Source organism: Microcaecilia unicolor, chromosome 2 (genome assembly GCF_901765095.1).
Source record: "Microcaecilia unicolor chromosome 2, aMicUni1.1, whole genome shotgun sequence".
NCBI lineage: Eukaryota > Metazoa > Chordata > Amphibia > Gymnophiona > Siphonopidae > Microcaecilia > Microcaecilia unicolor.
The window spans coordinates 423,931,942-423,949,154 of NC_044032.1; the positions used below are offsets into that span (position 1 = coordinate 423,931,942).

At 43.5% G+C, this 17,213-nt stretch overlaps 1 protein-coding gene across 1 annotated transcript in view; it reads left to right on the plus strand.

Moving 5' to 3' along the window:
• BANK1 (B cell scaffold protein with ankyrin repeats 1) overlaps positions 1-17,213 on the plus strand; it is a 561,218-nt gene that overhangs the window by 198,632 nt on the left and 345,373 nt on the right. The window contains exon 4 of the mRNA XM_030190750.1: positions 13,533-13,678. Coding sequence (XP_030046610.1) covers positions 13,533-13,678 — 146 coding nt within the window. The remainder of the gene's footprint in view (positions 1-13,532; positions 13,679-17,213) is intronic.

Here is a 17,213-nt window from a genome sequence, read left to right on the forward strand (position 1 = left end):
TAAGGATTTGCGCTGAAATCCAGGCGTATTGTATAATAACGCACTTAACTTAATTGGCTCAACAAGCAATAATGAACATTAATTGGCAATAATTAGAATTTACGCACACAACTCACTAAGTGTAGTCTGTAACACAGTGCCTAAATTCTAATGCTCGCAGCCAAAAAGGGGCATGGTTATTGGCGGGGAAATGGGTGGTTCATCGGCATTCCAAAATTTAAGCACACTGTTATAGAATATGACCCTCTGCACCTAAATCTATGTGCTGGCATTTATGCCAAGTAAAACATGGCCTAAATGGACACAACCAAATTTGGTTACGTGGAGAGGCGCTTGGTGTATTCAATATATTGTGTGGAAATTTAAGCCCATTCTATAAAATTTAGGCATACTTTAGAGAATATGCCTAGGCATATTTTTTTACTGCGTGGATTTTTCAGGTGCCATATACAGAATCTGACCCTATGTGCTAAGCGCTAATATTTAGCAGTGATAACCAGCTGTCTCATGCTGAATATTAGTGCTTAGCTGGTTAAGTGCTATTTAACCAGCTAAGAATCATTCCTGGCCAGTTAAATAGTGCTGAATATCAGCCAATGTGTGCCCAAAGTGTCTCACATGCAACCCAAAAAGGAGCATGGCCATTGGAGAGGCATGGGAGAGTCAGGGACATTCCAAAAATTTCAACACAATGTTATAGATTACCGGGATTATGCACCCAATTTACATGCCAGGATATACACCAGGTTTCATCAGGCATAAGTCCTTGCATCCAAAGCTGGGCATGGGAATCCGTGCTAAGCAGTATTTTAAAAAACAGTGCTCAGCCCTGAGCGTCCTTTATAGAATAGCGCTTAGCACAGATTTTTCCCAGTGCCTAACTTTTAGTGCCATTTACTGAATCTTTCTCCTACGTGTGTTGAGCACTGGAATCTACCTGTATAGTGGCACCAAATAGTGACACTGAATTTGTAACTGAGTTGGGTTCATAGAAAACATACTTTATATTTTCAAGCAAAGTAACACATTTACAGAGATACCTAAATTGGAATTTCACCCCTAAGGACAAAACTTGAGAACATAAGTCCATATACATATGTCTGGGAAAATACAAATTTTATCACCCATAAAAGATATTCAGTAGCACAAAAGAAAAATCTATGCAAGCAAACCTCTTCTAAGGATCTATGAACTCTCGAGTTTGACAACTCTTAGGAATGTAGTATATCTTATGTGAAGGTGGAAAGTTTGAGTCAGAATCCTTCAAAAATCACTGAAACATTTCTCTTGGTGTAAATGTTAACAATTTAGGAAAGTTCAAAAGTGTGAGGGCCCTGTTTACTAAGCCATTCTAGAGGCTCGTTAGCATTTTTAGCATGTGCTGAGCGTTAGCATATGCTAACCATGTAGATGCCTATAATATTCTTATGGGGATCTACTTGGTTAGTGTGTGCTAATTTTTAGCATGTGCTAAAAACGCTAGCGCTCCTTAGTAAACAGGGCCCTGTTTACAAAGCCACGCTAGAGGCACATTAGCATTTTTAGTATGTTGTAGTGGAAGTGAATTTAAAAGATTGTTTTTCAACTCTGCCTTGACCGACCAGTGCACTTGGGTTCTGTATTTGTGATTAGAAGTACTTCTGTTTAAAAATGATTGTTTAAGATTGTTTAACTTGGATTGTGTGAAAATAAGTTGGAATGTAGAAGATAAGACACAACTCTAATTAATTTGTTATGTAAAAGGAAGATGGGGCCTGTTTTTGAGTTCAGACTGGCCACCTGGACTAGGAAACATGTGATCACATTCCCTCAGTATGGCTTGTTTACCTAAACAGAGAAGCATTCTGTAATTTTCTTTAGCTCTGAACATGAGTTCTAAACCCATAGAGAAGGGGGGCCTCTGGCAGTGAAGGGGGAAACCCATCTATGGGTGGACGCACCGCGTAGAACCAGACTCCTGGTCAAAAAAGCTCCTGGCTTTCGATGTGAAAAGGGTCCCCCAGCTGATGATAAGAGCCTGGATGATGTAAGGACCAATGATGATTGTTTATAATGCATTATTGCTTCTTTTCCTGGTCTAGGAACTCTTAGCATTGCTGAAATGTAGAGACCAGTGATGAAATGATTGTCTATAGATAGGTATTGTTTCTTTTTAGTTATATAGTTAATCATTGTGTGTATATAGCTTAATCATTGTAGATTTTAGAACCTCTAATAAAGGTCTCATTTACCTAATACGAATCCAAAAGAATCCACAGTAATTATTGAGTAGTCTGTGTCAGTGAAGCAGGCTGTAAATCCATAGCAGTACACACGTGCTAAGCATTAGTGCATGCTAACCATGTAGATGCCTAGATACCCGCTAGGTATCCACCTGAGATGCATAGGCGCCCCGTATAAGAGGCTTGGGGAGGCTAAGCCTCCCCAGCCCAATCTTGACGTTCCCCTGGCTGCTGCCCTCACAAACGCAGGGCTTGCGCAGCAGCCAGGGAGCTCTCCCACACCGTTCCTCCTTCCTTCCTGCTCTTCCCGACCGGCAGCCCTCCTTGCCCCCCCACCCCCGCACGTAACCCCCACCCCCCGACAGGGCCCACCCAACATCCCCTCGTAATTTGCCTTAATCGTGTCTTCCACGCCGCCTGTCACCGTCAGCGCTGCCATTCATTCTCACAGGCAGCCTTGCTCCCGCTCCCCTTTGCCGCGTCCACTCCTCCAGCTCTCTCTGATGCACTTCCTGTTAAACAGGAAGTGCATCAGAGAGAGCCGGAGGATGTGGCAAAGGGGAGCAGGAATGGAGCTGCCTGTGAGAATGAATGGCAGCGCTGATGGCGACGGGTATGGGTGAACACAAGAATGCTGCAGGGAGTCAGGGGCTGAGGCAGCGCCGGCGGGGAAGACCGAGGCAGCATGCTGGCTGATGGCAGGGAGACAAGGAGAGACAGGAGCACTGTTGCGGTGATGGGATAATGCTAGGTAGAGGCAGTGGCATACCAAGGGGGGGCGGGGGGCGGTCCGCCCCGGGTGCATGCCGCTGGGGGGGGGGGGTGCCGTGGTGCGTGCCTGCTCCAAGTTCGCTAAACTTCATTGCTCGTTCACTGCAGCTCCCTCTGCCCAGTGGCGTGCACCCGGGGGGGGGGTGTCATTTCACCGGAGGGGGGGAAGGTGTCATTTAGCGGGGGGGGGGGGCATGCTGCACCCGGGGGGGGGGGCGCATCGGTGCTCCGCCCCGGGTGCCAACCAGGCCAGGAGCCACTGGGTAGAGGTGAGCGAGGGAGGTGGGAAATCTTGGTGGTGGGGGGGGAGATGCATGGGGAGAGAGAGGGAGAAATGCTGGATGTGAAGGAGGAGGGAGGGACAGATGCACAGCAAGAGAAAAGGGGACATGTTGAACATGGAAATGGGAGGGAGAGAGGGAGACAGAGAGAGAGATGCTGTATGGAGGGATGCTATAAGGGAAAGGAAGAGGAAGAAAGAGATAGATGTTGGGCCCAGGGTGCAAGGAAGGGAGATACTGAGAGTGATGTGGGCAGTGGGAGAGAAGAAGGAGGGAAAAGAGGTTGTGCATGGGGATGGATGAGAGGGAGGGATAGATATACACTAGAGGGGAAAGAGAAAAAGAGGGAGATTGTGGATCCAGGGACAGAAGGGAGTGAGGAGACATGCTGGATATGGATGGAGGGGAAATTGCTGAATTTAAGGGCTGGATTGAAACACTTTGAGGGCAGATGTTTAAACTGGAGAAAGAATAGGGACAGGGCTACAGATGGTAGACAGGACGCATAAGGACACAGAAGGATAGTGGACATGGTGAGAGAAAAAATATCAAATGGAAAGAAGACACTGCATACAACAGAAGAAACTGGGACCAAAGCTAACAGAAAAACTAAATACTCAGACAGCAAAGGTAGAAAACATTTTTTTATTCAGAATGTATTAATTGGAATATGCCAGCTTTTGGAAATGTGCATCTGTGATATTTTGCATGCAAGTTTAAATTTTTGTAGTATTGCTGCATGCTGAGTCTGACTTCTTGAGTTAACTTTCCAGTTCAATATTTTGCCTTCATATCTGTTGTGTCATGTGTTTTTCATGTGTGATCAAGGTGCAGTATTCAGCTAGCGTGTAGTATTTGCAGCCCTTTTTATTTTTTTTATTTTTTTCACTAGCTTGTGTACTGGTGTTTTAGAGCCCAGTGTAATTATAGTGTTGCCTTTCCACGCATAAGGTTGTAGCTCGTTCTGTCCTTGTAATTAATGCTGTTATGGTTTGGTAAGGTTATGAGTGTGTTTTTGTACAAGTTTGTGTATAGTGTCTTGCAGTGGAGAGATTGTGTGTTGGCCTTACTGAGGTGGCACCAAAATATCAGAAAGGGTGTAGAGCCTAAATCATGACATTACCTCTTGAAGGATCTACATATGGTTGTTAATAAAAGGAGCTCATTGTGAACACTATCCACCAGTGGTGTGCTGGTAAATGTTTAACAACAGGCTCTCTCCCCGGTCCCCCTCTGCGCCCCCCCCCCCCCGTCCCCTTCTGCGCCCCCTCCCCAAATTGCAGAGCTGGCTATAGCCGGGGAGAGAGCCTGGGGGGGCAATGCATTACTCCAGGAAAAAAAAATTAAATGATCCCAGGTTCCAATCTAATTCATGTTTAATGTGCGATAAAATGCCATAAATAAGTAAATATAAACTAGATTGATTACAGAAAATGTTACTAAAATTAAGAGCATGAGGATTTTGAATCTTCCTGAAGCTCAGTTGTCTCCTTTAGAACTGCTCAGAAAGTATCTTGAAGAAGTATTGAATTTTCAAGTATTGAATTTTCTCAATGTGAACTCTATTGAACTCATTGCAAAAACTAACAACCGGCTCTTGCGAACCGGTGCGAGCCGGCTCCAGCACACCACTGCTATCCACCCTAAAAGGGTGTTTTGTGGCTGTACATGAGAATTGTGATATTATGATCCTTTGTTTCATATTCTTGATGGTCTGCATTTTCTGTATGGGTGGTATATTGGTGTATTAGGTTCTGTCCAGTGTAATATTTATGGTACAGTAAGGTTCTGAGTGTGCTTTTGCACAAAGTTGTGCATAGTGTTTTGCAGTTGAGCGATTGTGGTTAGCTTATGCTTTGAGCAACCACTTTATTCTTTGACATATGATGCATATCTAATATTATTATTATTATTAACATTTGTATAGCGCTACCAGACGCACGCAGCGCTGAACACCTGACACAAAGAGACAGTCCCTGCTCAATAGAGCTTACAATCTAATATCTAAATTTAATAAAAGGTATTAATTGTGACTATTTTACTTATTTTTTCTGTGTGTTGTCAGACAATTATGGAGGTAAGCACCGCCCCTGGCCCCACCCTCAACCCCACCCTAATCCCACCCCCTTTAGCCTCCCCAAATAGTTGGGCCACCGACCGCCTATGCTGAGATGACTTTGTCTTCAATATATCCACTGCAGGATTCAGTAGCAACACTAGACAGCACATTATTCTCTGCTTTGCGTTAATGTACTCCAGGTTCCTAGGCACTTAGCACTGGGGATGGGACTGGTCAAATCCCTTCCAAAGCCAGGGCTCTTCCTTATGCCCTCAACAGCCGGTATGCCCTGAGATGTGTCTTGTAAATAACTGGGACTTTCCATCTGCCAAAGGGGATCTTTTGGCTGTAGATGGGCAGATATTTCCTGTTTTTCTCTTTGCTTAGGCCTATCCAGCAAAAGACGGTAAGAAAAGAACCATTTGAAATAGTTAAATAACAGAGGGAGTTTATGCAGCATTTTTCTGGGCGGCCATCTTGTTTCCCCCTTACTGGGTGGCCATTTTCCAAGGTGCTACCTTTTTCTTAAAATTTCCTTGTAAATGTCTTTTGACTCTTCTTTCATACAGACCACCTTGAGGCCTGTTAGGTTGCAGGGAGTCCTTCTTCCCAAGATGGTGTCCTTTCCTTTGCAATATGGGGCCAGCTCATGACCATGAGGTATCTTTGGTAAATATATAGAAAATAGTGACCCAGACAGAGTTCCTGTTGTAAAATACTGCTGCTCAGGTGAGCACGTTTTCCAGGGAGGTAGTAGCCAAGCTAGAAAAACTGAGTAGGTTTGAACATGCAAAGAGTCATTTTAAAAATATAGAAACTCAGTCAACTGCTTTGCAGTCTGCAACTTTGGCTAACATGAAAGGTAATTTGAGCCTTCACCACTAGATTGATTACAGAAAATGTTACTAAAATTAAGAGCATGAGGATTTTGAATCTTCCTGAAGCTCAGTTGTCTCCTTTAGAACTGCTCAGAAAGTATCTTGAAGAAGTATTGAATTTTCAAGTATTGAATTTTCTCAATGTGAACTCTATTGAACTCATTGCAATTTTGATATCTATGTTATTAATCTTTGTAATTTCCATATATTATTGTAATCCACTTAGAACTTGCAAGTTAAAGCAGAATATAAATGGTTATATTAAATTAAAATTAAATATTATACATATTAGAATGTTTTGATTGAGAATCAGGTCAAGAATAGGCTCAATGTTGTAGCCTCTCCACTCTTGAGCTGTCAGCCCTTTTGGAATCATCTCAGGATGAGATTCTCACAAGAATCACTCTGTTGGTCTTCTCAGCAGAATATGCTAAAGCTATGATTTTGAAGTCATATTTAAAAAACAAACAAACATCTGTTGCATGTTGTAGGCAGAAAATATTAGGGATGGGCTGTTTGCAATGTCACTGCACGTCATTAGCAAATAAAAGCAAACAGAAAACAGATTTTGTGCTTTTTCATTTGCACACTATTCCCCTCATTCTATAAAGGTCTCCAAAAATTGTGCGTACAAAATTTAGGTACAGTCCCAATTTGCATGCACAATATAATAGAAAAATGATTCAATTAGTGCCAATTGGCTTTTTAACAGGCAATTATTGGCACTAATAAGACGTAATTGGGACATACGCATGTAAAGTAGGTATGGGATCTGAATCTTAAATGTATGCATGGCCCAAACAAGGGGGCGTGGAAATGGGACGGTCAGGGGTGTTTTGGAGCAGAACAGGAGTGTGGTTTTGAGTTACACACACAATTATAGAATAATGGTGCTCCATATGTAAATTTAGGCTTGGGCTTTTATTTGCATTGGTGTAAATGGTGGTGCCTAAATTTACATTTACATTGAAATCTTATAACCCGCTACAACCAACAAGTTCAAAGCAAAAAGAGAAGGAGCATTGTCCAAACAATTATACAATAAATAATCACAAAAAAAGAAATAATAAAGTACAAAGTTTATAGATCAAGAGAAGTACGTCTGGAAAAGAAAAAGCTTTAATAACCTCCTAAATGAGAAATAATGTCCCACTTGCCTGAGAGAGGAAGGTAGAGAATTCCAACTAGAGGCAGTTTGATATATTCAAGAAGATTGTAAGGGTCACAATGCTTTACTTTATGAACAGTAGGAAAACCTAAAATATAAAGATTCCTAGTAGATCTATTATGCTTTCTATTAAAGAAAACAAAATGTTCAGGGGGTCTTTTATTTATTTATTGCATTTGTATCCCACATTTTCCCACCTCTTTGCAGGCTCAATGTGGCTTACAATACATCATGAATTGTGAGCTAGCATTTTTACCGTGTGCTAAAAATAAGCATGCGCTAAACGCTAGAGACACCGTTAAGTGCGTGCCTATTTTTAGCTTGCACTAAAAACACTAGCGCACCTTAGTAAAAGACTCCTCAGTTAGGTAGCCTGGGAAGTCACCATGAAAAGCTTTGTTAAGACCAATATTTTAAACTGCACCCTAGCCTTTACTGGTAACCAATGCAACTGTAACATAAGAGGGGAAACAGAATCATATTTTTTTGCCACATATATTATTCTAACTGTGGCATTTTGTTCTCTCTGCAGCTTTACTTTTAAAGATTTCAAACAACCTATATAGATAGTAATCCAGAGACGAGAGTATTAAGGGTTGAACCACCAGATGAAAAATTGATAGGTCAAAATACTTGCAAATGACTCGAAGTTTTTTAAGCAAGAAGAAAGATTTACTGACCACTTTATTAACCTGAACACTAAGAGAAAGTTGACTATCTAGTTCTACACCTAATATTCTTGAAACTGAATTAAGCTTTAGATTAAAATTATCAATCTTGATGATAGAATTATCTTTTAGAAATGTCAGCGGGCCAATCCATAGGGCCCTGTTTACTAAGCTGTGCTATAGGTACGCTAACATTTTAGCGTGCACTAACAATGGAGACACCCATTATATTCTTATGGGTGGCTGTAGCATTAGCATGCACTAAAAGGTTGGCATGCTTACAGCGCAGCTTAGTAAACAGGGTCCTTAGTTTTTTCTTTATTTAACTTTAATTTAAATAAACACACCCAGCTTTCAACTACTGATAGTGTAACAAATTGGACTCGTGACTTGGATTACTTGGGGTAAAAGGTATTACCACTGTGATATCACCTGTATATGTGTGTGTGTGTGTGTGTGTGTATATATATATATATATATATATATATATATATATATATATATATATATATATATATATATATATATATATATATATAAACTGCAGCTGAAATGAACCCAAATAATTTGCCAAGGGTTGCATCAGGATATTGAACAATAAGAGCAAAAGAGGAGACCCATAACACAACCATAATGCCTAAGTGCTATTCTATAAACCACAACGAACTTTAGGTATGGCTTATAGAATTAAACACTTAAGCATGGGTTTTTTTCAGTGTCGATTTTTCAAGTGCCATATATAGAATCTAACCCTATTTCATATAGGTCTATATTCAGTAAATTAAGCTCAAAAATCAGTACCGAAAAAAATTAGCACTGAATGCTATTCTATAATGGGCATTCAAAGTTGAGCAGCCATTACAGAATGACATTGAGTGCAGATTTCGGCACCCAAATTTGGGCGCCAGGTCTTACACCTGCTGAAAGCAGGTGTAGTTCCCATCACCCAATTTGGGCGCACATCCCCGGTATTCTGTGAATGCCCCAACCCACCCATGTACCTCCCGTGGCCATGCCCCCTTTTGGGTTGCATGCTATGGAATTTGGGTGCGTATTGCTATAGAATAGTGTGTAGTAAGATGTGCATGCAATTTCAAATTGGTGTCAATTAGCACCCAATTATTGACATACTAATTGGCACATTAACCCAGTTGAGTGCACATCTTGGATCAGTGCCCAAATATCGGCGCCCAATGTTGGGAGCCATATATATATGCAAGCTTTAGGAAAGAGTGTGCACTTTTTCCCAATAGTGTGCACATACATGAATTAGTGCTTGCATGTGCACACAACCAGGAAAGAGGGAGCACTCGCTCTTCATGATATTGCCCTTGAAATGAAACCAAAATAAAACAAAACGAACAATGCTGTAAATGGCATGGGAAATGAAATGAAACAAACATGTTCAAGCTGCCCACCTCTAGGAGAAATGTATATTTCCTGATGTTTCCAGAGCTACACAACTTTGAAGAGGGTCTCATGTATTTATAATAGGTGCTACCTTTTCCTTAAGATTTCCTTGTAAATGACTGGTTACATATGGAGAGAAATGGATATGTTTTCTAAGACCTCATCTACAAGGTTTCCATCATAATAAGCCTGGGCTAGTTGTGTTTCTTGTTAGCTTGGGAGGTCATTACTCATGTTGATGTGGTCATATGTGAATTTTGGACCCACATATGTTTGTGTTGTAGATTCTCTGTATTCTCTATTCTAGGATAGAGAAACTCATCATCTCCTTTTACTAGTATTCTCCTAAGAAGAGGAATCCAGTGATTTCCAAGTTCTCTTTATATTTATTTCTCTTTGGAGACAGATCAAAGGCACAGGCTGAAGTAGTCTTTCTTTTGAATGCTGGACGGCCTGGATTCAACTCCTATCAGATACACTGTGTCAGGAGAATGAACTCAGATATGGCTGCAGGCACCCCTTTCCTGTAGAACCTGGGCCTCCTTGTCTCAGCGATTAGGGTTGTCCTCTGATTCCTCCTGCTCATTTCCAGGATCATTGTATTCTTTTTATTCTCAGGGACCTCCTCATGCTCCTGACTCTTTAATGCACTTAGAAAACTTGGCCTGTCGAGTTAATACACTCAGGGCCAGTCTTAGGCCGAGGCGACTGAGGCGGCCGCATAGGGCCTCGTGCTTAAGGGGGCCCTGCACGGCGCGCCTCAGTCAGCCTCCTCCGCTCCGGTATTTAAATTTACCTCGCTCCGACAGCAGCTGCGCACCGTCAGTGAAAGCGCTGTCTGAGTGACGTCTCTCCACGAGCCTTCCCTGTGCTCGTTCATTCCCTCTGTGTCCCGCCCTCGCAAGGAAATGACATCAGAAGAAGGCGGGGCACTGAGGGAATGAACGAGCGAAGGGAAGGCTCGTGGAGAGCAGTGTTGCCAGGTGGGTGGTTTTACCATCCAATTGGGCGGTTTTCCACGACCCGCCGTGGGAAATTTTTGCCCGCGGTGGGTCGCGGTTTTTTGGGCTTCTTTTTTTCTTTTCTGCGGTTTTTCGGGCGGTTTTTTCAGCCGCGGGGGGCGGGGTTAGTGACGTTTTGGGGCGGGGTTAGTGACGTTTTGGGCGGGGTTAGTGATGTTTTGGGCGGGGCCGGTGACGGGGGAGGCGGGGCCGGTGACGGCGGGGGCGGGGTTGATGACGGCGGGGGCGGGGGTGATGACACGGGGGTGGGGGTGTCAGGGGCGGGGTTTGAGTTTGGGTGGGTTTTGGGCTGTTTTTACGCTGGATTGGGTGGGAAAAAAATTTTCCACCTGGCAACACTGGTGGAGAGACGTCACTCAGACAGCGCTTTCACTGATGGTGCACAGCTGCTGTCGGAGCGAGGTAAATTTAAATACTAAAGATGTTGTTCATCTCATTCTCAGGAAAATGACTGTCTGCAAGGCCTATTAAAAATTATATCTGAGTGGGGGGGGTTAACAAAAGTCCCCTCACTGCATTATTTCCCAACACATTTACCATTCAAGTAGATGAAAGAGCTTTTAAAAAAAAAAAAGAAGGCAGTGCAGAGGAGCTAATGGGAAACTGCCTCAATATTAGGTATATTATGGAAGGGATTACCAGAAGACCTGGCTCCCACCAGCAGGGAGCAACCAGAAGAAAGACAGGTGGGCAGCAGGGAGTGAATGAAATCTCTGTAAGTGCCTTAAGGAATTAGTGCAGATGAAGAACACAGGAGACTGCCCCTGGCCCTTGATTAAAGGGGCCATGTTTGCTGTGCTTTGGGGGCGACATGCTGAGCCAGGCTGATCTCCCTTGGCAAAACTTGCCGGTGGAAAAGTTTACACCGGCTAAATGAAAATGTCATCCCCCGAGGGGCCAAGGAACAACTAGGGGAAGAGGGCGGGCAGGTGGACATGGGAGTGGGAGGATGGGGAGAGAGGAGAGCATTGATCAATGGATGGACATGGAGGGGTGGAAGGAGAATTGCTGGATATGGATAGATGGAGGAGGGAAGGGGAGAGAGGAACACGGATGGACATGGATGGGAGAGCAGGGCCCAGGGAGAGAGGATTTACAGATGGTAGACAGAACACATAAGGACACAGGAGGATGATGGACATGGTGAGAGAAAAAATATCAAATGGAAAGAAGACACTGCATAAAACAGAAGACACTGGGACCAAAGCGAATAGAAAAACTAAATGATCAGACAACAAAGGTAGAAAAAAGTATTTTATTCAGAATTTATTAATTGGAATATGTCAGCTTTTGGAAATGTGCATCTGTGATATTTTGCATGTAAGTTTCAATTTTTCTAGTATTGCTGCATGCTGAGTCTGACTTCTTGAGGTAACTTTCCAGTTCAGTATTTTGCCTTCATATCTGTTGTATCATGTGTTTTTCATGTGTGATCAAGGTGCAGTATCCTGCTAGCGTGTAGTATTTGCAGCCCTTTTTGTTTTTTGTTTTTTTCACGAGGTAGTGTATTGGTGTTTTAGTGCCCAGTGTAATTACAGTTCTGCCTTTCCACACATAAGGTTGTAGCTTGTCCAGTCCTTATGGAATTAGTGCTGTTATGGTTTGGTAAGGTTATGAGTGTGTTTTTGCACAAGTTTGTGTATAGTGTTTTGCAGTGGAGAGATTGTGTATCCGCACCTTTGACCCCCCGGGGTTATGAAAATTGGAACTACTAACTGTAGTGGACTTGAACTGAATAATTTCTGGGGAGGGGAGGTTTCATGATAGCATTGTGCTTATTATTTCAATCAGTTTTTTTTGTACAAGTTTAGCTTCATTTGTCTTTATTTGAAATTTCATAAATAAAAACATTTTCTAAGAATGGAATAATATTATCAACGGGGTAGAGCTAGGGTGGGGGCAGAGTGAGGGTGGGGCGGGGCTATGGTGGGGCCCCACCAAATTGGTCTGCATAGGGCCCTGCACTTGCTAAGACCGTCCCTGAATACACTATACCTTCCACTGTGCAATGGCTTAGCCAGTCAAAGGTACAACACACAATCCCCTCATCCTATAATTTTAGCACTTAAAGTTATTCACCAATTGTGCGTGTATGTTATAGAATACCTAGCATCGATGCACATAATTGTTACAATTATGCATATAAGTGCTAGCTGCATGCTCAATGGTATTCGATAACAATGATGCACAACATGCTTAGCGTATAATTTCAAGGGGGTGTACACATGAGCAGGGCTTGGGTAGAGCATAAGCAGGTCTCATATTTATATGTGCACCTTACCAATTACTGGAAGTTGTGTGCTAAATTGTCACATTTACCGAAATGTTGGTGCATAAATTCCAACTTATGCTAGTATTCTAGAAATAAATCTGGGAACTCTGATGCCGTTATAGCAGTGGCGTTCCTAGGCTGGCTGACACCCAGGGCGGATCGCCGATGCGCCCCCCCCAGGTGCAGCGTGCCCACCCCCCCGGTGAAATTACACCCCCTCCGGGTGCAGCGCAACCCCCTCCCGGGTGCATTTTTACCTGCTGGGGGGGGGGGGGTGCCGTGCGCCTGTTGGCTCCGAGTCCGCTTGTTCCCTGCTGCTCCCTCTGCCCTGGAACAGGAAGTAACCTGTTCCGCGCAGAGGGAGCAGAAGGGAGGGAACGAGCGGACTCGGCCAACAGGCACGTGGCACCCCTCCAGCGGCGTGCACCCGGGGCGAACCGCCCCCACCGCACCCCCTCTTGGTACGCCACTGTGTTATAGAATTAGTGCTTAGTGTTCTGCATTTTGGCACCTAATTTTTGGCATCCTTTATAGAATTGTTCCCAATGTGGTAGAATGGGTTAGCCAGCCACAGGCAGAGATCTGCCTTTGGGCTTGGTGTTCATACCATTCAGTTTTACCTCTAATATAGGGTGTCTCCTTGCCAATGCCTGACTGGAAAGTAGATCGCTCCCAATCCTGGAAAGTACTGGGTGGCATATGAAGGCCAAATTAATGTTTTCTGCCAAGTTGCACGTGATTAACTTGAATCATACAAATTCAATGTGTGTGTTTCTTTTAGACTTTATAGATGCCAGGGAAACCAATTTGTTATCAAACATATCAGAAGAAACAGAAGATCTGATCAGAGGGAATAAGGTAGATGGTGAAAGCACGGAAAGAAGCAGCCCATCCATTCTAGTGCTACCAAACAGAATATCATGTGAGGTAAGTTCTTTGCAGAAACATGTTCAAAGAAAATTTATGCAAAAAAAAAAAAAAAGCATCAGGAGTCTTAGAAGAATCCAAATAGAGTAACTTACAAAGTAGGCTGTGAAACAAACATCAAACTCTCAAATATATATATGCTCCACAATCCCCTGGATTCTATATATTTCGCCTGAAAATCCGCTCGGAAACAAAAGCATAATCTATAACAATGTGTATAACTTACTTAGAGGGGCATAATCGAACGGGGCGCCCAAGTTTTCCTGAGGGCGTCCCCGCGAAGGGGCGGGGAAACCCGTATTATCAAAACAAGATGGGTGTCCATCTTTCATTTCGATAATACGGTTGGGGACACCCAAATCTCAACATTTAGGTCGACCTTAGAGATGGTCGACATAAATGTTGAGATGGTCAACCTTAGAGATGGTCGTCCTCGGTTTTCGGCGATAATGGAAACCAAGGATGCCCATCTCAAAAATGACCAAATCCAACTCATTTGGTCGTGGGAGGAGCCAGCATTCATAGTGCACTGGTCCCCCTGACATGCCAGGACACCAACCGGGCACCCTAGGGGGCACTGCAGTGGACTAACTGATGCACTAACTGAACGGAAAAAGCCCTTCCCTTACCGATCCCTTAGCGATTTGGAAAGGAACGGGCATGCATGAAGGAAATTGCATGCAAATGAGCTGCTCGCTGTTTTCACCCGGACCTGTTTTTATTATGACTAAGGCACAAAAAGGTACCCGAACTGACCAGATGACCACCAGAGAGAATCGGGGATGACCTCCCATTACTCCCCCAGTGGTCACTAACCCCCTCCCACCCTCAAAAAGCATCTTTCAAAATATGTCGTGCCGGCCTCTATGCCAGTCTCAGATGTCATACTCAGGTCCGTGACAGCAGTATGCAGGTCCCTGGAGAAGTTTTAGTGGGCACTGCAGTGCATTTCAGACAGTCGGACCCAGCCCCATCCCTCCCCACCTGTTATGTTTGTGGAGGAAACAGCGAGCCCTCCAAAACTCACCACAAACCTACTGTACCCACATCTAGGTGCCCCCCTTCACCCGCAAGTGCTATGGTAGTGGTGTACAGTTGGGGGTAGTGTGTTTTGGCGGGGGGTTGGGGGGCTCAGCACACAAGGTAAGGGAGCTATGTACTTGGGAGCAATTTATGAAATCCACTGCAGTGCCCCCTAGGGTGCCCGGTTGGTGTCCTGGCATGTCAGGGGGACCAGTGTACTAGAAATGCTGGCTCCTCCCACAACCAAATAGCTTGCATTTGGTTGTTTCTGACATGGACATCTTTGGTTTTGAAAATCACTGAAAATCAGAAACGTCCATGTCTAGGGTTGTCCATCTTTAAGGATGACCAGATTTAAGGATTTGGACGTCCCTGATGGTATTTTCGAAACAAAAGATGGATGTCCATCTTGTTTCAAAAATATGGGTTTCCCCGCCCCTGGATCGGGATGTTTTGCAAGGATGTCCAAATCGAAACGTGGACGTCCCTTTCAAAAATGCTCCTCCACGTCTTTATATTAAATGATGTAAGTTCTGGCTGGAAGCATCGAACTCCATGACATTTATCAGGTGGCAGAGCATACTAACAGAGATTATTATTGCCTAAGTTACGGGCAACCCTATGCTGAGCAGTTAGCGTCAATTCTATAACAGGCTTCTTCAGGGGAACATTAAAGTTGGGTGGGCTTATATTTTAACAAATGGCATAGCTACATCATTGGAAAATGGCCATTTTGCAGCGATGTAGCTATGTCATTTGTTAAAGTATAAGCACACCCAATTCTGATGTTCCCCCGAATAAGCCAATCATTGAAATGGGCCCCCGTTGGAAAATTATTGCTGAAAGAAAAGCTAAGTGTGTTATTTACATGTTAAGTGAACATTAAATTTGTGTTGATTTTTTATTACACTTTGCACTGTTTTTTAGTTGTTTTTTGACCAATGATTGTAAGTAGTCTGGTAAGACGCTGAGCGTAGAAGCTCCTTTAGTCAGCAGACTATCTGTTTAAATATCAATATTGGACATTTTTCCTTGTCTGCACACTTCTGAGGTTGTTTCCCTCCATTTTCACATTGTTATCATCCACTGCTTGTTTTGAGTTTACACTTAAGTAGCAGGCCTTTCTTTGACTACTAAAAGTTAACCAGTTAGACAAAGCCCTGAGATACACCAGCTGATAGTGGAAAACTAAAAGTGTGATGGGAGAGAGAAGAAGAAAACTAGGAAAGAACAGAGCCCTGAAATCCAAGTGAGGACAGCATATCAAGGAGTAGGCGGTGATCAACAGTGTCAAAAGCAGCAGATCAAGAAGGATGAAGATAGAATAGAGACCTTTGAATCTGGCCAGGAACAGATCATTGGAGATTTTAGCAAGGGCTGTTTCAGTTGAATGAAGAGGGCAAAAGCCAGATTGAATTGGATCAAGAATAGCTTGAGATGTAAGAATGTCAAGACAACAGCGGTGAACAGCATGTTCCAGTATCTTGGATAGGAAAGGGAGGAGGGAGATGGGGCGATAGTTGGAAGGACAGGTTGGGTCCAATGAAGGGTTTTTTTTTAGGAGTGGTGTAACTATGGCATGTTTGAAGGCATCAGGATCAGTTGCAGTGAAAATTGAAAGATTGAAGATATGACAGATAGAAGTGATGACAGTAGGAGAGATTGTGCTAAGTAGATGGGTGGGAATAGGATCAAAGGAACAGGTAGTCAGTTTGGAGGAGGAAAGAAAATGTGAAGTTTCCTCTTCAGTGATTTCAGAAAAGGAAGAAAAGAAGGCAGGGGTTGAAGGAGGGTTGAAAGAATGGACTGAGGGAAGGAGACTTGGAGGCGACTTGGTTGAGAATTCAAGGTTAATCTTGTGAACCTTATTATGAAAATACTTAGCCAGAGTCTGGGGAGAAAGTGAAGGGGGAGTTGGAGGTGAAGGCACTTTGAAGAGAGAGTTCAGTGTGGCAAAGGGATGTCGAGGGTTTGAGCCAAGAGAATTTGTCAACTGGATGTAGCAGTCCTGTTTGGAAAGTGAAAGAGCAGACAGGAAAGAGGTCAACAAGAATTTGAAATGTATGAAGTCAGCATGGGCACGGGATTTCAGGTAGATTGGGCACAGGAATGTAGGTAGCGGATTCTAGAGGTCAGCCAAGGCTGGGATTTGGTATGCCTTACAGAGTGGGGAATGGGTGAAGCAAGAGTATCCAGAGAAGAGGAGAGAATAGTATTATAGGATGAGACAGCCTCATTGAAAGACTTGGATAACACAGTGGTTGACAAGAGGTTTGAAACACTGGAGGACAGAGTAGAAGAGTCAACAGCCTGAAGATTCCTAAATGTATTGGTGAAGATTTCATGGGACTGGGAGGGGTGGAGGATGTAAGTTAGGTCTGCAGTTGGGAGGATGCAGAGAACCCTTTTAAGTTGTGTGTAAGGTCATGAAGCATCTTTAGCTGCTATGGGGTAGAGGGAAAGATATGATCTGGAAGTGCTATCATCTATTAGGAGAAAGGGGGGTATCATT